The sequence below is a fragment of the Nelumbo nucifera genome, chromosome 5 (assembly GCF_055504915.1).
Source record: "Nelumbo nucifera cultivar China Antique chromosome 5, China Antique-T2T, whole genome shotgun sequence".
Lineage (NCBI taxonomy): Eukaryota > Viridiplantae > Streptophyta > Magnoliopsida > Proteales > Nelumbonaceae > Nelumbo > Nelumbo nucifera.
The window spans coordinates 38,981,690-39,002,363 of record NC_142653.1 but is presented as its reverse complement, the minus strand read 5'-3'; the positions used below and the strand labels follow the sequence as shown (position 1 = coordinate 39,002,363).

The following is a 20,674-nucleotide window of genomic DNA, read 5'->3' as shown; positions in this document are numbered from 1 at the left end:
TGCCGATAACTTCCTGATATATCCATCTAGGGGTTAAACCAGCTCTTCTAAACCGGTTCTGAAAAAAAAATGTAAAACCTAAAAAAAACTATCGATATAGCCCATTACGCAAGTAAAAGCATATTGGCGTATCGATGTTTTGAACTTGAAAAAAAATTCAAGAGATTCCAATTATTAAACTTCAGGGAGGTTTCAGCAATTTGCCTAAGTTAAAATAACCCATCCCCAAATTCAAAGGATGACAGGAGTATAGCCCGAAAACCCTGGTTCGGGATTCGATTCCAAGTTACCATTAGAACCCGCCAAATACCTTACAAACCGAGCCAGCATGTACTTACCAAAAAGTGCACACCTGCCACCACCGGATAAAACCCTTATTTACTGCAACCCCCTTGCTTCCTTTCACAACGTGTGCACACATAGGATAATGGTATAAAATATGGGGTAACAATGTAGTACTTCGTGCTGGTAGGTTACTATCATAACGCGTTTCATTTATAGCGGTGGATAAAGTAAAAGCGACAACAAGCAATTCGCTTTTCAAATCTAAGGGACAAACTCAATGCACTGTTGTGGTAAACTTATAACGGGGCCTACATCATCATGCGCTGATGCGACGGGACGACACATGGAAGGGGTTCCAACAGTGAGGCTTGGTCGTTCGTTGCAAGTTGAATAGAGTCCTGTTTTGGTCCGGAGAGACCTTCACACCCTCTTCGTCCCTCAAACCGTCAAATACAAGGTAGAGAGAGACTAGAGAGGTTTTTGTTGTCTACGAACACAAGCGACTCTCTCTCTCTCTGAAATAGAAACAGAGAACCAGAGGCTCTTTGATGATTAAAATAGGAAGTAAAAGGAATCGTCCATCCACGGATTCGTTTCCTCTATCTGCGTTTTTCAGGTACCTTGCTCCATCGTTTCTATGGATTCTATGTTTTTCGTTTCCTTTTTTTATCTGCATTCTTTGAAATCAGGTTTCTTATGTTAGGGCTTCGGTTTTGCAGAGGTAGAGGAGGTAGAGAGGGGTGATTTTAGGGTTCTGTAGGCTGGTTTGGTTCATGGGGGAAGCTTATACAGTGGTATGGTTCTCTGTTTCTTCTTTTTGTTTTTGTTTTTTTTTTTTTTTCATTTATTTCAAGGATAAGCTGATAAAAAGGCAAATAAGCTTCCTTTTTTTTTTTTTTCTTTTTCTGGGGATAACTAGAAGACGCATTGTCTTGGTTTTTGATGGTATGTGGTGTTGAGTGCCATATTGATTCGGTTCCTTTTTTTTTTTGTTTTAATAGTTGAGAATGGTTTAGATTATATGGAATAGAAGATGGGTTCTTACGAACCTCAGATCCTGGTTGACGAACCTTTGTGCGGGTTGCCGCCAGGTTCTGGTTGCTTGTTACCGTTAGGAATAGCGGGGAAGGAATTTGGAGATTCTTTGGGTGACATTGGTAGTGTTAGTATGGGGTTGGTTGATCAATGTAGAAATTGTGAGGGGTATGACAATGTCGTATTTGATGAACATTCTCGCCTGGAAATGGCGTGTCAGTTGGTTAGTTATAATGGGAATGAAACAGGTTCATCTGTTATTGAAGGAAACTCATGCTCAGAAATAGCTTGCCCCATATCTAATTGTAACGGAGACACCATGAGTCCAGTGGATGGGATTTATGTTTCTTCTCCACAAACTTACAGTGTTAATATTGTGAATTTAAGTATTGACCAAGAAGCATCTATTATTAGAAAAGGTGGGTTAGAGGATGGATTTGCCCACAAGGATTTTTCAGTAGCTGAGAAAGCACCATGGGATGAACTAAATGTTGATGAGCTCTCTATGCAGATTGGTAAAGATTGTCAATCATCCAGCTTGGGGACTGAAAAATGTTTTGCAGGGGAAGAATCCAAATGTGATGATGCCCCAGGAAACATGGCAGAAAACGAAGAAATTTCATTGGCTTCATCATCCTGGACTGTTTTGTTAAATAAACAAGCCCAACATGGTGAGGACAAGGACACAGTGGATGTCAATGGCTCTATAGACGAAGAGGTTACTGATGCACAGAAGGTTGTGGAGGACAACTGTGATGTTTTACCCAGGGCATTGGGTGGCCTGAACACTCATGTATCTGTGGTAGAAGTGAATACATGCAATTTGAAGGAGGGGTCACTTGACATGGTTTCTGATTGTTCCGTAAAACATTTAGCTTCTCTGCATTCATGTAAACCAGCCATAGATAATGTTTCTTCTCAAGGCTTGACATTGCCAGATCTTCAGGGAAGTGATGCTATTAACAGAGCTTTAACATGTAGTAGTGTAACAGATTGTACTAAGCATGTGGACAATGGTGGAGAGCAGAATGATAAACCTGATTCTATTGTTTCTAGTCCCCAAAAGGGGGACGCACTTAGCAGTTCTCTAGCACGTTTTAGCATGATTGGTTATAATGTCCATGAAGATAATGCTAGACCTGATTCTGTTTCTGTATCCAACTGTTCTGATACTAAGGGCCTGGTTCTTCGGAGGAGCACCCGTGTAAGCAAACTGAATAGGATTTATGAGACAAGAAAGGCTGCACAACAATGCAGGAATACAGTCAATGGCATATCCCGTTCATGTGGAACCATAGGGATTTTCTTGAAGATAGCAAGAGGGAAAAGAAGCTGTCCCTGTAAACCAGCACGTTCTTCTGTTTGGGGTGCATTGGGAAATATTATACAAGTTTTCAAGCAGAATGATTTGACTTTGAAGCATGATTTTGATTTAATTCAACTTCCAAATCATGGTTCACAAAAAACAAGAGGTTGGCAAAGGAGTAAGAGGCAGAAGAAGGCTAGGGCAGGTAGAAATTCATGTGTTTCCAGAGGAAAATGCCGTACTTCAACTAGCCATGTTCATTTAAAGGTTAAAATGGGGGAAGAGGTTGGCCAAAGAAATCTACAGGCTATGCTACCCGAGATGGTAGTTCCTCCAGCATCAGTTCAAATTATTGTCTCTGAATGTCTGCCAGATTTTGACCCAAGAGTTGATCTAGGTGGCTCCAAAGCAGCTAATATGGTCCAAATGGAACATAAACTGAGGCAAAATGTGCCTAGTCTTAGACAGTTCCAATGTCCCAGTGAAAGCCTGGAAAAGTCAATTGGTCCTGTTGATATTTGTGTACTGGATGCTCACTTTGCAGATAAGGATCTGGAGAGCACTGTAACACAAGATATATCTGTTGGGAATAATGTTGGCACTGGTCATGGGGTTTCTTCTCAAATGGTGGGTGAAACAATTAAGAATGGGTACTTGGATGTGGGGACATCTCCTGATTCAGAAGTGACCAACCGGATTCATGATGCCCATGTTAGCTCAGGAGTTCAAGAAGACGTACATGCCGTAGTTTCAACTTCTTCCCAAGATGTTGCCATCCCAACAGATGTTACCGTTTCCAATATTCTTGTCATAAACACAAAAAGGGGCAAAAAAAATATAAAGATTAAAGGAGACTCACATTCACAATCAGGATATTGTGCAGAGGAAGGGACATTGCTTGGCCGAGCAAAAAAGAACAAGAACAGAAAACCATTAAAACGTAAACCCAGGCAGACAATGGGACAGAACCTTGACTCTGGTGGGATCTCTGCTTTGGAAACTGGAGAAAATGCTTCCAGTAACAGTTCAAGCATTGGGGAGTGTGCTACAGAATCGTTGCTTTTGGTGGGAGGGGTTGAACCAGGGATTTACCAAGAAACTTTCTCAGTGGAAACTGGTATAGATATTTGTCCATCTTCAGGGCAAGATGTTGGTAATAAACCATCTGAATCATTGACTTCTGAGGGATCTCTATCTGCTGCTAAAACTAAAGGGCGTAAGCTTTCTAAAATGTTCATGCCCAATGTTGGAGCGAGCAAAAGTAGGTCACATGTCCCTGCTTCATCAAGGCGTAGGAAAGTAAATAATCATGAACAGAAAGGTGCACCCAAATGTAGCAAGCGCAAGGCAAAGGAAAAGGGTCCTTTGGTTGACAAAAGTGAAATTCAGCGACAATCTGGTACAGTCATGGACCTTTCTTCAGGAACGAGAAAAGATTCAGCATGTAGTGGAGCAGCTGATTTAAGCAGTTAGTTCTTTTCTGGCACAACTATTTAATCTAATGCCTGTTTTAGTGCGTTTCTATTGTGAAAGAAACCAAGGGTTGTCTGATTTTGCAGAAATTAATGAAGGAAATGACAGAAGTGATTTAGGAAGAATCAAAATAGACGACAATATGGCACCAGAGGACATATCTAGTTCTTCCATGGTGTCCATTGGGCTCGAGGAGCAGAAAGTACCACCACGGAGTGCATGGGTGCGGTGTGATGATTGCTACAAATGGCGGTGTATACCAGCTGCACTTGCAGATGAAATAGAAGAAACAAATTGTAGATGGTAAATATTATATTCTTGTAAATTGCCTAACATGTGTGATGGATCACTAATTAGACAATCCTAACTTACATGACTATATTTTTAGTGCTATAATTATTACTTATTGTTGTCATCAGCATATATAAGGTTAACATATTATTATTTCCAATAAAAAATATATTGTTGTTCTTGTTGTTGTTACTACTACTGAAGTTGTCAATTTTCTTGCTTGGATATAAGATGCAGCCATTTTCTGTATCTTCTGATTATGGTTATTGTTGTTGTTGTTAATATTTTTTGAGGAGCTGTATAATTGGTGTATAATCTACTATATTCAAGTAAGGCCCATGCACAACGAGTTTTATAATATGGGAAACTTGTAGAGCCAATGAAAAATGGTATAGTTTGTATGTTAAGCATAGAAGGATCTCTACTCCAAAAAAAGGAGTCCTTGAACTCCTTTGAGGGTTCAATACAGCATTTAGCAATGTCTATGTTGTTAAACCCTAACAAATAGGAAAATAATATAAGAAATTAGCATATAAACACAAAATGAATATTTTAGTTTAATAATGTCTATTTTGTAATTATAATCTTAAAAAAATCAAGAATAAAAGTATTTTCTAACACAATGTACAAAACTGCTTGGCAATTAGGCGAGGCGAGCATCCAAGGGCGCCTTGTCGCCTAGGTGCCTCCTTGACAACTATGCTTGAAAGGTAAGGAAGTGCTGCTGCAAGGATTAGAAGCAATTGAATGGTTTAAGGACTTTATGACTGAAGTAAGTCTTAAAGGTAAGGAAGTAAACTGTCAGGAGTATGGTTCTGATGAAAGTAGGAGGTATTTGGTTGAGTGCAAGAAGAATGCCAAGAGGTCCTATGTAGCATTACATTAACTTTTTGTTAGGGGAAGGAAGCAGCTTGTCTGCTTCCCAGAAGGAGGAAAGGGCCAAGGCTGGAGTGAAGTTCTTGAGGTGCTAAAGGAGTTCCTGCTCTGTAGGGTAAAAACAGAAACGGAAAAATCAACAGGGCAGGAAAAGAATGCTCAGAGTAGCAGCAAAGATCCATTGCAGGAGCTGGAGCAAGAGCTTGTGTTTGCAGTGAAAAACAATGGATACTGCAAGTTGGTAGGCTATTCAAGGAGGAAAGAATGGGAGAGCAAATACATAATCCAAGCTATGAAGCAGGTTAGCGATTGGAGGGAGGTAGCAAACCTGCTGATACTGAAGCTGAAGCTAAGAGGATTGTTCATTGTTACCCCCTTTGATAGTTGCAAAGCATTACTCTATTTTGGTGATAATAAAGTAGACATCTCAGCTGTTAGTGTTCACTCGGATCTTGGAATTTTTACAGTCTCCAAATGGAGCCCATTATCCAATACTAAAGATTTTCCAGTGAACTGTCACACAAAAGGAAGGATGAGGTAGTGGAATTAGTGGAGCAATTGATAGGTAGATTCTCTGTATCCATCAAATTAGGAAGGTGGAGGATGGTTTCATTTGGGTCTTAACCAATGTTTATGGCTCGAATTACTATAAGGAAAGGAATGAATTCTAGGAGGTTGTATGCAATTCAAGGGTTGTGGGATGGCCCTTGGTGCCTAGGAGGGGAATTCAATGTGATAAGGTTTTCCGAGGAAACTAGTAACCAACACCAGTCTATTACGACTAGCATGGGGAAGTTCAATGGATTTATAGAGATAAAGGAAATCCCATTCCTTCAAGCTAGCTTTACCTGGTCTAATCTTCAAGAAAATCCTCTGTGTTCGAAACTGGACAAATTTCTTTCAACCTTCTAGCCTAGGAGAATCACTGTGGAGATTTGGTTTCTAGGGCTTTGCCTAGTGTCACATCCAATCACTGTCCTATTAAAATAGGATTGGAGTTGTTTGCTAATTGCTAGTGGACCTAGACCCTTTAGGTTTGGAAAATGTGGCTTGGTCATCCGGATTTTGTGAGTAAAGTGAAGGTTTGGTGGAATAAAGAATGGGGGGGGGGGTAAAATGGAAGGGGGTAAGATTTCATAAGAAACTATAGAGGCTAAGGTCCCAAAATAAAGGTACAGAACAAGGAGCATTTGGGAGAATTGAGGGGCAAAAAATGAGATTGATAGCTTGGATTGAGGAGATGGATAAGAGGGAACCCCAAAGAATTATTAATGTGGATGATAGATAACTGAGGAGGCAGTTGAAGAAGGATCTAGAAGATGTTTTATTTTGAAAGGAGATTTGTTGGAGGTATAGATAAAGGCATAAATGGATTAAGGAGGGTTGGGAATACATGATTTTTCCACGAGTTGGCAAATGGAAGAAGAAAACAACATTGTGACCAATATAGAAGTAGAAGGGGAGGTTGTTAATACTTAGGATGGAATAGCTAGAAAGTTCGTGGAACAATTTAAATCCATCTTTAGAAGGCCTTTGAATGAGAGATTAGTGGTGGAAGGGGTGGACTGCCCAAGGCTGGATGGTTCTACTTCTAAGTTTAACTGGTTGGAAAGGGACTTTGAAGAAGAGGAGATTAAATGGGCATTCTTTTCAATGGACAAATACAAGGCTCAAAGACTGGATGGCTTTACAATGGTCTTCTATCAAGATTGTTGGGAAGTGCTAAAAGTTGATCTATGTGATGTCTTTAAAGATTTTGTAGATAAGCACATAGTAAGCCCTGGTATAGATGCTACTTTCTTGGCTGATTAACTTGGTGACGTGTATTTACAAAATATGGCAAAGGTTCTTTCTTTGAGGATTAAGGAAGTTCTCCCCTCCATCATTAGCTAAACCCAAAGGGCTTTCATATAGGGGAGACAAAGTACTGATTAGATTTTGATTGCCAATGAGTGTGTGGAGGAAATGAGGAGGTCAAGACAAAAAGGATTTGTGTGTAAATTGTATTTGGAAAAGGCCTATGACCTGGTAGATTGTCATTTTTTATTAGAGGTAATGAGAAACTACAGTTTTGGGGGCAAGTGGTGCAGTTGGGTGTTTGATTGTATTAGTTCTTGTCATTACGTTATATTGGTTAATGGAGTGGTGAAGGACTTATTTTTAACTGGTAGGGGTGTCAAGCAAGGGGACCCCCTATCACCTTTCTTGTTCACTCTAATAGTTGATGTGTTCAATCACCTCATCTCTAAGGCTTATATGGAAAACGTCTTAGCAGATTGGAGAATAGGTAGAAACCAAATTCCGGTTTCTCGTCTTCAGTTTGCAGATGATTTGATATATATTTTTTTTTGTGATGAGGGTGACATTGAGAAGGTAGAAAATCTAAAGGACTCGATTAGAAGCTTTGAAAGAATTTCAAAACTGGGATTTAACCTTGAAAAGAGCTGCACAGTAGTCCTTAATATGGAGGGGGAGGTTGAGGCAGTTGCAGAGTGCTTAGAGTGTTCCATTTCCTCTTGGCTGTTGTCTTATCTAGGCCTTCCGTTAGTGGCAAACCCAGGGAGAGTAGATTTTGGAACCCAGTCATAGAAAAATTTGAGAAGAGGCTAGCCTCATGGAAGAAGAATTACATTTCCTTGGGTGGTAGGATAACTTTGATTAGAGCTACTCTAGCTAATTTGCCTACTTATTTCTTGTCTGTCTTTAGGATTCCTCCTAGGGAAGCAAAGAAGCTGGAGAAGTTTATGAGGGGTTCTCTGAGGGAACCGGGGGAGAGCAAGAAAAATCACTTTATTAAATGGGAGATTGTGTGTAGGAGTAAATAGGAGGGGGGCTTACTGTTAGGTATGTCCAGAAGAATTCAACATTGTTGGGGAAATGTCTGTGGCGTTGGCCTCTGGAGAGTGAGAGACTGTGGCACGAAGTAGTGGGAAGTATTTATGGTTGTTTTGAGAATGGATGGGATGCTGGTGTCTCATGGTGGGCTACTTTGGTGACACTATGGAAGGCAATTCTTAATAACCTTCTTCAGTTCCTCAGGTTTGCTAGGTATAAAGTTTTCTTGGAAACTCTGGTAGGTTTTGGGAGGATCTTTGGGTTGGAGATACCCCCTAAAGGACCTTTTTCTGTCCTTATTGTCTATCTCTTTGTAAAAATGAGGTTGTTTCAAAATTTTTTACTCCTATGACATCCCTTGAGGCACCAAATTGGGACTTTGGATTCTGTAGAGGTGTAGGGGATGAGGAAATTGCTTGTTTGCCTAACTTGTTTTGCATTGTCAGTCGAGTTTTTTTGGACTTGTCAGAGCCAGATAAACGGGTTTGGATTTCTTGGCATAAAAGGGACTTTCTCTTGTGCTTCTTTCTTTAAGTCCCTTTATCATTCTTCTCATTTCTAGCTCCTCCCTTTTAAGGAAGTTTGGTGCAAGCCTGTTTCTCTTAGGATTATGGTGTGTTGTTGGGAAGTGTTTTGTGGGAAAATAAACACCTTGGATACCCTATAGAAGTAAAGACCCTTCCTTTGCATCTCACCTAACTAGTGTATCCTTTGCAGGTCTCATGGTGGGGATTGCTATCACTTGCTAATCTCCTGCTCCTTTGCCTTAGAGTTATGGGTTTGTCTCTTCTCGTTGTTTGGGTGCAGGTGGAATATGCCAGCAGAAGTAAGCATGCTCTTTAACCTTTTTTTTTCTTCTATTTGCCTAAAAAAAGAGGAAGGGTTATGTGGGGATTGCCATGGCAACTTTGATTTGGACAGTCTGGGAAAAAGGAATGCTAGAATCTTCAGAGTAAAGGAGAGAAGCAGTCAAGAGTTAAAGGAGTGTGTGCTGAGTAGGGTAATACACTGGTTAAAGACATGGGAGTTGTTTCACAATTTCTCTGTTAATGATATTTGGAGGAATTGGCCAGCTGTAGCTAGATGTTCATTTATTTATTTATTTTTGATAGGAAACTGTTCTAGAAGTTCATTTATAAAGAATAAGTTATTGGTAAGTTGGGTACCCCATCCTGGAGGGTCTCTGAAGCTGAATTTTGATGGAGCAGTCATGGCAACCCAGGTCTCTCTGGAATGGAAGGTGCCTTGAGAAATGAATGGGGAGAGGTCATATTCTTTTACTCGGGTGGGTCCTTTAGGGATTGGGGACTCTACCAGGGAAGAAATATTAGCTGCCTTACAAGGGGTGTAATTTGCAAATCAGTTAGGACTGGAGCAACTTTGGATTGAAGGGGACAACAAGGTGGTGGTAGGGTGGTTTGAAGACAGCAAGCCGTGTGGTGGTATAAGAATGAAATCAAGAAATTTAAATGGCTGACACAAATTATGCAAGTGAGAATATAGTGGGTGGGGAGATCAGCAAATACTCCAGCTGGTTGATTAGCCAAGCAAGGGGCAAGAAAGGAACAATTGTTTTGGGCTCAGCTGTAACTTGTTAATTACTTTGTTTGTAATGTAATCCATTTGGGGGAGGCTGCAGCTCACGCCTCTCCAAGGGATGCCTGTATCAGTTTTGAATCTCTAATTTAATAAAATTCTTCAGTACTTATCAAAAATATTTATACATCTAGGCCTGCCAAGCGTTAGAATGCTGGTTTGATTCTGAGAGTGGCCACTGTGTGCAAAAAAATGCCAAAGATTTGGTTTATATCTAGTCTTCCCGTCTCAAGACCTCCAATGGCTAGGACCAACATTGGGTGATGGCCTTTTAAATATTTTTTTACGTACAAATATGAAGCTAGGTCTGGTTTGGGTTGGCCCAAGGATGAAAATATCAATATGCACTGATACCCAAAATTGGGTATCAATGCATATCAATAGACTGATACTCTTTTTTTTTTTATTGGTTTATTTTATCAGTCTCAGAGGAATGCCGTCTGTCATCCCAAACTTTCAAAATCCCTAAATCTGTTGTATATCAGTGTATCAATGACCTTGGATACGTATATGTTATGGCCAATACTTTGATCTTTGGGCGTATTGTATTGGTATTTTGATTCTTGGGTTGGCCAAGGCCTCAACCCTAAGCCAACCTGAAATTGATTCGGGTCCACACTTTTCAACCCCAATCTGAACTTCAATCTGACCCGATCCAACCTTTTTGGTTTGGTTCAGGAAATGGGCTAACCCGGCCCAAGTTGCAGCCCTACCATGCATGGGAGATTGCTCTTTATTTTGGTTTCATGTATATATATACATTTTTCTCTCTGTTTGCCCATTGTGAGATGAAGGATTCATATCAGTGTTTTCATTTACCTGTTGCTTATTATTTGAATTTTTAATCATGATTTATTTGACTGCATAGGACTTGCAAAGACAATGCAGACAAGTCATTTGCAGATTGTTCAGTTCCTCAAGAAAAGTCAAATGCGGAGATTAATGCAGAGCTGGAAATATCAGATGCCTCCTGTGAGGAAGATGCTTATGATGCACACTCAAATCCCAAGGGTTTTGAATGCAGGCAATTAATAGGTATGTGTTTTTGTTCATGGAAGCTCAGGATATTTAGTTGAGAATTGAGAGCTTCAAACAATCAAACCTAGACTTGGCTTACTCTGCAAAAAGGCCAAAGGTTAGTAGTTAGGTCTGAATCTAATCTACCCCTCCCAAGACCCCAGATAGCTGGGACCAATATTGGGTAATGGCCTTTTTTAAACATAAACTGGCTTCCTAATAATTTATTGATGTTTTCTTCTTTTTCACTTGTTTTTTCCCCATTTTTTCTTTGGTACTGTTGCAGCTCCTCAACAGGCATCGTGGGCGCTTATCAAGTCAAATTTGTTTCTGCACCGCAGCCGTAAATCCCAGACCATTGATGAGGTCTAGACCAGTTGCATCTATTACTCTGACTTAGAAATAATTTATACCTTAATGTTTTTTTGGTAGATGTAGGTGGCACTGGTATATTCATTTCAATTGAAAATGCTGTACTGATATTAAGTTGTTTAACTTCCATTTCATCCAAATGAACACAAATCCTTGAAAAATTTGCTTCCATAGCCTAATATATGGTTTCAAGTTTTGTTCAAACATCCATTTTTTGGATATAGTTCTATTTCATGGGTACTCAGAATAAAAAGTAAAAGCATGCAAAAAATAGTTATGCAAATTTTTTGGATATAGTTCTATTTCATGGGTACTCAGAATAATTGGATTCATCCAATTAAAATGGTTTTCATAAGCTTAGTAGTTTTAAGAGGAAGTCCACAATTAATTATCCACATTAGAAAATATTGAGATAATTGTTAGATTGAGCGCAAAAATGAGAGAAAGTATGTGGTAGAAATACTGATCAGAGAAGAAAGATATGTAAAAGCTATGTAACTTGGATACATACATAGCTGGACAAGGTGTCAGATATTGAATTTACACTAAAATTGATTATCTGAAATGATATGGTTTCCTTGTACAAGTATCCAGGTATCATAGTGTAGAATTGGATATGAATTACATTTCACAAGGGGAGCCCCAAAGGGGATTGGAACCAAGGAAGAGAGAGAATTGGCCTGGTGAAAAACTTGAAAATGGAATAGATGGGAAAGATTATTTGTTAGCTGGATAAACTACTGAAGCTTGGTGGCATTTTTTTTTTTTGGTTAATCCTGAAGCTTGGTGGCATTTCTCGAGTAATTATCAATTCATAATTGAAGGAAACCTTTTAGCTGTTTTATAACATCTCCTTGCTCGTCTCTTTATAGATTCACTTGATAAACCCATTAATCTTTCTTCTCCTTCTGTTATACCTAAATACAAGAGCTTGGGTGTAATACAACAGGCGACACACTGATGGATCCCTATACAACCTAATAGGGGGGCTTCGGAAAGAGAAGAAACAAAGCAGGAAGCATCCAATGCAAACAAAATGGGTGAACTGACTGATCTGATGGACCCTTTTTGAGTAGAGAAATGATGGAACACTGCCTTCTTTTTCTTTTTTTTTGATAAGAACACTGCCTTCTTTTTTCAGAAGCTTGGGATGTTCTTATCTAGTCAGGCCAGAGTGATGGGATCTCTTGGAAAGAGGGTCCAAAATGGAAGTTCTTTGTAAGATGTTCTGAAAGATGGAGTCCTGACGGTTGTTTGAGTCAGGATTTATTTGGGTAAATGTTTTCCTCCTTGGGTGGAAGCATTTAGCGTAGCTGGCATTCCTTGATAAGGTGCTAACAGTTGACCACCTTAACAGAAGGCGGATGCAAAACTGTGAAATGTGCAAAGCAGCTTATGAGTTTGTTAAATCTTTTCCTCTTCTATCCAGGCGCTTGTTCCTAGAGTTCTTTCATTCTCTGGCTTGCCCTTTTTCTGATAACGATTTCTTGCTCTTGCCCTTCTACAAGGGATGTGATTTGGTTCTGGCCAACTATCCCGATTGTTAATTTGGGGCTATTCTTTGATCCATGGTTCCATATGTGATTTACTTGGCTCCAGTAGAACAGATGGTATCATTCTTTTGGTAAACAACAGAAAGTTATATTGCTTTAAAAAATTTGGACCTACTCCATACATCTCAAGTAAAACTATAAATGCAGGAGGTCATAGCAACCAGCAACATGCTGATTACATCCTTAAGGATCCAGAAGAACAATTCTAAATACAAAAACCTTGACAAAGAACACCAGAAACTAAGGGTTTTCCTTAGTGACTCAGTTGCTGGCTAAAGCATTTGCATAACTTTTTGCAGCTCTAGGGGTCCACCTGAATGAGCATTCTGAATAAGCAAAGCATCTCTCCTGCAGTCCTTCCTTGATAATTTGTGGCTGAGACATTCTTCTTTGAAGGCAATGTGGAGTCTTGGTGGAATGATTGGGTGACACGTGATGAAAGGGATTTAAATTCTGGAAGAAATTGAGTAATTTCAAAAGGAAATTGAAGAGTGGAATAAAGAGATATTTGGACCTATCAATTGAGGAAAGAAACATTTGGGTGAAAAAGAGGCATCAGGATGTGTGATGGAGGAAAGGAGTCAAAGATGGGAGTTAAAAAGGAATTTGAGTTGTTGGCGAAAAAGGAGGAAAATAGTTGGAGGCAAAAGTCAACATGTAAGCGGAAAGGATTTTATACCTTTTAACCCCTGGAGCAATCTGTTGGTCTTTATAGCGGGGGTGAAACAGCAGGATCTTTGAAGGGAAGAAATTGTGGTTTAATGCATTAACTGGGAAGGTGGAAAGGCTTGTTATTATGTGGGCTTGTATCAACAAAGAGTTTTTTGGAGTTTCATTTCAGGTGTGAAGTGATCATTGGAATAGCATTCTGTGGGATAATGAATTTGTAGTATAATACATTTTTGTAAACATCATACACATATAAAGGGAGTTCATCATGTAATTATTTTGGGGAAAACTCTCCGTCTTTTAATATAATACAATTCATATTACCTTTCAAAAAACAAAACAATCAAGATGTAAGTGAACCAAAGAAGGAGTTGGGAACATAAAATACTTTCACTCATTGGCCAATGGTAGGAATAAGAAGAATTTTGTATTAAGGTTGATGGTGGATGAGGTGGATATTACTCAACAAGTGGAGGTTGCTATGGCATATGCTTTTGTTTTTTGAGTGTTAATTACTAGTTCATTTGTTGTGCACTTTAAAGCATTATATGGAAGCCTTCCCTTGCAATGTATTGAAGTGGATGGTCTTGAATGACCTAGATTGAATAGTAAAATGATTGAGAATTTAGAGAAGCCCTTAGAGTTGGAAGAAATAAAAATTGCAATTTTCTCAATGCCAAGGGTTAAAGCTCTTGGTCCAGATGTTTTTTTCAATGGCAATCTACTAGGATTGTTAGATTGGGGGGCTATAGCTGTTGCAATCTATCTTCTAGAAGATGAGGCAGCTATCGCCCCCCAAGCTCTGAAAAAATCATCAATCTTAAAATGGCTGAGAACAATATGAAGGTCTTAATTTTTTTTTTGTTGAATAACAGAGAATTTTCATTAGAGATAATAGAGAGTAGTACAAAATAGAAGGGGGGAGGTAAGCCATCTTAACCCTCCCATAGGGAAAAGAACAAACAAATTAGAATATTGCCCAAAATATTTGGTCCCTTCCCTCCCCTTGCTTTGCAAGAGTATCTGCATATGAGTTGTCTCTCTTTACCCACTTTATCTGAATTTCCAAATCTTGTGCTAACTGATTAAACAGTCTTTTTTCATTAGCAAACTTCCATAGACCACTATCTTCTTTTTGCAGCCAGCCAATAACTAGCTTTGAATCCCCTTCAACAATAAGTTTGCGACAGTTCAATTCCTTAGCCTTCTTCATACCTTCCATCACAGCCAAGATCTCAGCCTGGAGTGAGTCACCAATACCAATAGGACCAGAATATGGAGCAATGACTTTTCCTTCTGCATCTCTAAAGGCTCCACCTATGCCCGCTGGCCCCAGATTACCTTCACTACTACCATCAAAGTTCAGTTTGACATACCCAGGGGCTGGTGGAGACAAAAGGGGAGTAATCTTGGTCTTTGCAGGGGCTGAATCTGCCACCTCGTTCCAATTTCTTCTGATCATATTGGTGGAAATACCTTCAAACGATTCTAGAGACTGCGCCCACTGTGCCATTCTAGTAGTGACTGCCTCAATGGCTTCCTTACTCCTTTCCTTATCAGAGAATGTTCTTGAGTTCCTTTCTTCCCAAACAGTCCAGCAAATAGCATCCTAACACACTTCCGTAGAGTCTTTGTAAACTCGGGGGGGGGGGGGGGGGTCCACCTGCAATCAAGCAAAGAGAGAAACCAAATCCAAATATCTGGAACAAAAGGGCAGGATATTAATAAGTGATAGCAGTTTTCACCATTAGCCTTACAAACCAGTTAGGAGACAAGCATCAATTGGGTCTTTTTCTTTGGAGCAAGTCACAAGTGTTACACCTTCCCAAGGCTTCCCAGCAAAAAGCCCCAATCCTAGGAGGAATCAGTTTACCCCATACTTCGAGGACTGGAAAATTATTCCCCAGGCTAAGGCTGCACTAAGGCTTCGAAAAATGAGGCACAAGAGAACATGCCAGAGGAAGTTAGAGTCCAAATCTTGCTATCCCCTCGCCCTGGTTCCAAAACCACCCCACCCAAGATCTAAATTAGAGTCAAAACAGAAAGGACTTCAGAATCCCTAAAGCCCTTTCTAAAATCCATGTCCCAATCAAAGCCAGAATCTGATTCTGAGGGAACCAGAAAAGTGGACATCGACTCATCTTTAAAGGAATAAAGGGAGTACAAAGAGGGGAATTGCTCCTTCAAGCATACATCCCCACCCATTCGTGTTCCCAAAATTTCACCCAATTGCCAGAACAAAGGTCATACCTGATATAAGCCAAAAAGGAAGGAAGAATAGCATGGATAGACCTCCAAGGAGAAGCTCGTGTAGCCCTAGCCAGGATTCCAGCATCAATCAGTTTAATGATTTCCTTTTCTTGAGCCATTGATAAAAAAAATCTACTAGGATTGTTTGGAGGTCATAAAGGATGTTATGATGGAGGTCTTTAGAGTTTTTTCTTGTTCTTTTTTTTGGTATCATTCGTCATTTGTGTGGGTGCAAATGTGCCTTTTGTGGCATTGACACTAGAGAATAGCAAAATAGTGCACCCTAAAGAATTTAGACCCATTAGCTTGGTAGGCAGCCTTTATAAAATAATATCTAAAGTCTTCTCACTTAGGCTTGGAGATGTCTTGCCATCCATCATTTCTCAGTTTTAAGGGACTTTTGTTGAAGGCAAATTATGGAAGAAATTGTGATAGACAATTGGTGTGTAGAGGACTTCATGAGGAGGGAGAAAAAGGATAGTTATGCAAATTAGACTTAGAAAAGACCTACAGTATGGTGGATTGTCCATTTTTAGAGATGGTTATGAAGATGATTGGGTTTTAAGACAAGGTGGAGAAAATGGGTCATGCGATGTTTGAAGTCTTGTCATCATTCGATTCTAATTAATGGAGTAGCAGGAGATTTCTTTCTTAACAAGAGAAGAATTAGATAAGGTGACCCATTATCACTATTTCTATTATCATAGTAGATGTTTTGATTTGATTCATCTCTAAAGTGGACAGTGTGGACCTTTTAAGGGGTTGGAGGGTTCGGAGGGGAAATGTTTGTGCCAATATTATCATTTTCTATTTAAATAGTTGGGTTGGAGGAGTAGAAAGGTTACAATCTTTTTTTTTTTTTTTTTGAGTAAAAGGTAAAGGTATTATATCCATTTCTTCAAACATTAAAGGATGTACAAGTATAGGCATGTACAGTGGGCCACTATGCATAAATAAAAGTGATGCAGGTTTCCTGCTAACTATTACAAAAACAAAATAGCAGGAAGAAAATAGTTCTGATGGGGAACATCTCTAAAGAGATCTGTTGCAGCCAACCAAGAATGAATGGTACCAAGGATCTTTTTAAGGAGTTCTTCTATTGAACCACATTGTGCCTTGAATATTTCTTATTTTTTCCTTACTATCTTGAGTAATTTTTTTTTGAAAGGCTCACAAATTTGAAGGTCAACTGAGGAGAGTAGCTTTTAGGTGAAGTGTTTGCTTGATAAAGGTGAGGAGGAGGGGGATAATATTTCAAGAAATTGGGGTTGTCTACATGAATCATCATCATAATCTAAGGCTTGTCCCAACTATATGGGGTTGGCTACATGAATCCTGTTTTGCCAATTTAGGGGTGGATCTGGGTTGTTGACTAAAGAACATGGTAAACTTAATATGAAAGAACTCTAATGTAAGTGTTGTGTGAGAATGGTGCAATTGCCAAAATGGGTATGTGAATTAATGCATAGAAAACCCAAATACTGAGTCATTTCTTGGATGCTTTCTCTTGACTTGGGGGTGGCTTGCCTGGGGATGCCCCTTGCAAGAAGTTTCAGAAAGGTGAACAAAAGGAAAGCATAGAAAGACTTTTGTCGACAGGTGAAATTGCTTGAGCAAATGATTAGTAACTATGACAGTTCTTCAGTTGCGTCCCCTTCTCTAGGTAACATTAAGAGGGAATGTTTGGATTTGAGGAGTTAACTCCTACTGTTAGCCTGGAAGTGAAACCTCAGGAGCCATCATCTGACAATGCCCTATCATCTTCTATGCTCTTCTTTTTTCTTCTGAATGCTTTTTTTAATCTACTATTCAGAAAGGTAGAAAAGAGTGGTCAGCTCGAGTTGTTCTCATCTTGTCTTTTTTTTTTTTAAATTTCCTTTTGGACCTTGCTGCTTTTTTTCCTCTCTATGTGTGTACTTTCTATTTTGATCTAGTTACCTTTAAGCAAAAGCTACATCATACCCATTAATCATATATTATTAATTTTCACCTTACATTCTAATATCTTAGCTTTATTTATTTTCAATTAGATAATGGTTTGCCACTGCAAGCCACCTCCAGATGGTAATTTGGGTTGTGGAGATGAATGTTTGAACCGGATGCTCAACATTGAATGTGTTCAAGGGACCTGCCCATGTGGAGACCAGTGTTCAAATCAACAGGTCCTTTAGCTGTTATTACTCCATTATCAGTGATGTTATTACTATTACTATTGTTTATATCATCATCATCATCATCATCATCATTACTATTACTTTTTTTTTTCTTAATTCCTTATTTTTTTGCCTAAATGGTTAACGTTACATTTGATGTTTGCAGTTCCAGAAACAAAAGTATGCGAAATTTAAGTGGTTTCGCTGTGGCAAAAAAGGATATGGGCTTCAGTTGCTGGAAAATGTTTATCAGGGGCAATTTCTTATAGAATATGTAGGAGAGGTAATTCCACAGTTGTTAAGGTGCTCGCTTTTATCTTTAGTGTTTATGTAATATATATTTTTTTGATCAGCAGGGTTTATATAATACTTAAAACCAGAAAGCTAAAAAAGACTATTAAAAAAAGAATGCTAAAACGGGAAGAACAGAGCAAATGGTGGTGTAAGAACTTTAAGACAACTGAGTTAGTGAACTCTAATACAGTTGAATTAGTTATTTTATGTTGATTTGCGTAAGATTTATGTTATTTGTGTTTAAACTATCCTCTTAAGTAAGTCAGTTAAACCAAGCCGTTATGGAGATTCTTTCTTCATCCTTTAGTTTCTGGTTTATAATTGCTATTAAACAATGAACTGGAAAAAGGAAACTCTTTGCTGAATGAAATCTTCTCTATGGAATACATGAAAATCAATTTATATTGATAGCTCTTACCCGTCTGGGACTTGCAAGGCTTATTGGTATTGGTCCATTACTATTGATGTTTGAGACCTCACAATATTTTAAGTTTGTCTATGTGCATTAGTTGTTGTTTTCGGGACCAATTGGAGAGGGAGATTCATTGAGAGCGGAGGTGATGGGTTACTTCAAGGTGTAGGATACGCCAAACAATTGGGGTTGCATCAAATTAAGATTAAAGGGAACTCTAGTTGCTAATTGGTTTGATGTAGTCAGGTTGCTTGGGATCATGGAAATGTCGACAGTGTAACGAGGGAGATTGGTATCTGTTTCAAGTGGACAAGGTCAACTAACGGGCTAGCGGTTACTTTAGCAAAACAAGGGCTGTAAGGGAGAACATATTTTGGGAAGTGTTGTAATTAGCATGGTTTTGAAAACTGGACCAGACCAGATGGTCGGACCATCCGGTCCAGTTGACCTGGGAACTAGTCAGGAAACTGGTTCCATTTCTCCCCAAAACCGCTCTTGGGCCAAAAACTGTTGATTTGGCCAGCAACCCGCTTAATGCTGGAGCTGAAGAATCAAATTTGGAATTTTCTGAAATTTTCTGTATTTCTGTATATTTGGACAGTATGGGTATTTTTGTCATTTTAACTAGTCCTGTGTAGGCCTGGGCTATAACATCTTGTTCCTCTAGTTTAGTAGGGATTGTCTTTCAATTTTCAATTTATTTGCATTAGTAGATAAAAAGCTATTGTGTACCACAAGACAAGGAGTGGCATTTTTGTAATTATGGTGAACAGTATTCCGGGCCACACAAGTCACTCTATAAATAGATGCATTCTCTTCCTTTTGAAACTAATGAATGAATGAATGAATGAAGATTTCTTTAGAGCTCTTTTTCTGTATGGAGTGATTCCTACAAACCCTAGAGTGATTCTAGGACCCCTTGGACTTGGAGTGATTCCTTGCGATTTCTCTACCCTTTCTACTCTCTCTCTCTCTCTCTCTCTCTCTCTCATTTGTCTTCTGATATTTTGTTCCAGCCCTACTGCATTACCGCTGACCCGGGCAGTCAAACTGTCGACTCAGACGATGGTTTTGGCCATATTTTGTTTTTAATTTTTAAATCAGAACGGGCCGCCCGTTCGAACTGGATGGCCAGACCGTTTGACCCAGGAATCGGTCCCCAAAATGGTTCCGTGTCCGGTCTGGTTTTTTAAACCTTGATAATTAGTATAACTTGGGTCAACACCTTATTCTTGGGGTGGACAGTTGTACTTTGAAATATATTTAATGAAGTTACTGTTTCCAATAAAAAAGATGTTTTAACTAGCACTGATATATCTTAAGGGAAATCGAATCATTAGCAAAGAAACTGAATGTTTCTCTGCTAGTATGGCTGATGGCTTAGCATGAAAGGGGTAAATTGAATTGAAATATTTAGGGTGAGGTTCCAACTTCCAATGGGAACCTGATGTAAGAAATTTGGGGTAGACTGTATCTACTGGTCTACATTCTTTCTTCTGTTCACATACTAATAAATTTTAAAAAAGTTATAACTATGTCTGTAGTCGTGTAAGATTTGGCTAAATATAATTATAGAAGGTTATTCCAAGGTTGTTACTGGGTTAAACCGATCAATTGGTTGTTAAGGAACATGAATTATAAGCTACATGTGTTTAACGTTCTGCAAATGGGGTGGTTGATAACTTAGCAAAGCAAGGGACTTTTAGAATTCAACTATATTGGGTTTGCTCATAATTTGTATATCTATTTAGAGACAGGGTAATAATCACTACAACGCCCTAGGGTGTTTGTATTGTACTATAATATTTCTGATATCTCCTAATAAAAAATTCAATTATTTATCCAAAAAAGGGTCAGATTTGGACCGATTGGATTTAGGGGTTTTGGATCCTATCAGCTTTTGGATTTAATCTGAGTCCTTGTCACCTTTTTTGAAATAAAGAATGGTGGAAAATGCAGATAAAGTAATCAGTCTTCAACTTACACATATAGAATAAATTTATATAAATATGAAATAACTAATTTATCAATTGTAAACGTTAAATGATTATATTGTTTATGCATGTGTTTATATATTTTAATTAGAGTATGATCTTAATCGGATGAAATGAGGTTGGGTCCACATCTTATCTGGCTATTAAACAGATGCAAATTTCAAAATTTGAATCCAATCCATTAATTATCAAAAAAAAAAAAGAATCCAATCCATTTATGTAAGTGGGTTTTCCAAATCTAAAATAATTGGTTTGAATCTCAG

The 20,674-nt window shown here is 38.8% G+C and overlaps 1 protein-coding gene across 6 annotated transcripts in view; it reads left to right on the top strand.

Annotated features, from left to right (window-relative positions):
* Window positions 1-613: 613 nt before the first annotated feature.
* LOC104606674 (uncharacterized) overlaps window positions 614-20,674 on the top strand; it is a 59,474-nt gene continuing 39,413 nt past the window's right edge. For 2 of the 6 annotated variants that reach the window (XM_010271994.3, XM_088887379.1), the window contains exons 1-8: window positions 674-901; window positions 1,005-1,079; window positions 1,287-4,094; window positions 4,186-4,402; window positions 10,566-10,732; window positions 11,001-11,080; window positions 17,589-17,720; window positions 17,878-17,994. In XM_010271994.3, the coding sequence (XP_010270296.1) occupies window positions 1,319-4,094; window positions 4,186-4,402; window positions 10,566-10,732; window positions 11,001-11,080; window positions 17,589-17,720; window positions 17,878-17,994 (3,489 nt within the window). In that variant the 5' untranslated portion in view covers window positions 674-901; window positions 1,005-1,079; window positions 1,287-1,318. The other 4 variants (XM_010271996.3, XM_088887377.1, XM_088887378.1 and 1 more) reach the window with 4 other exon arrangements.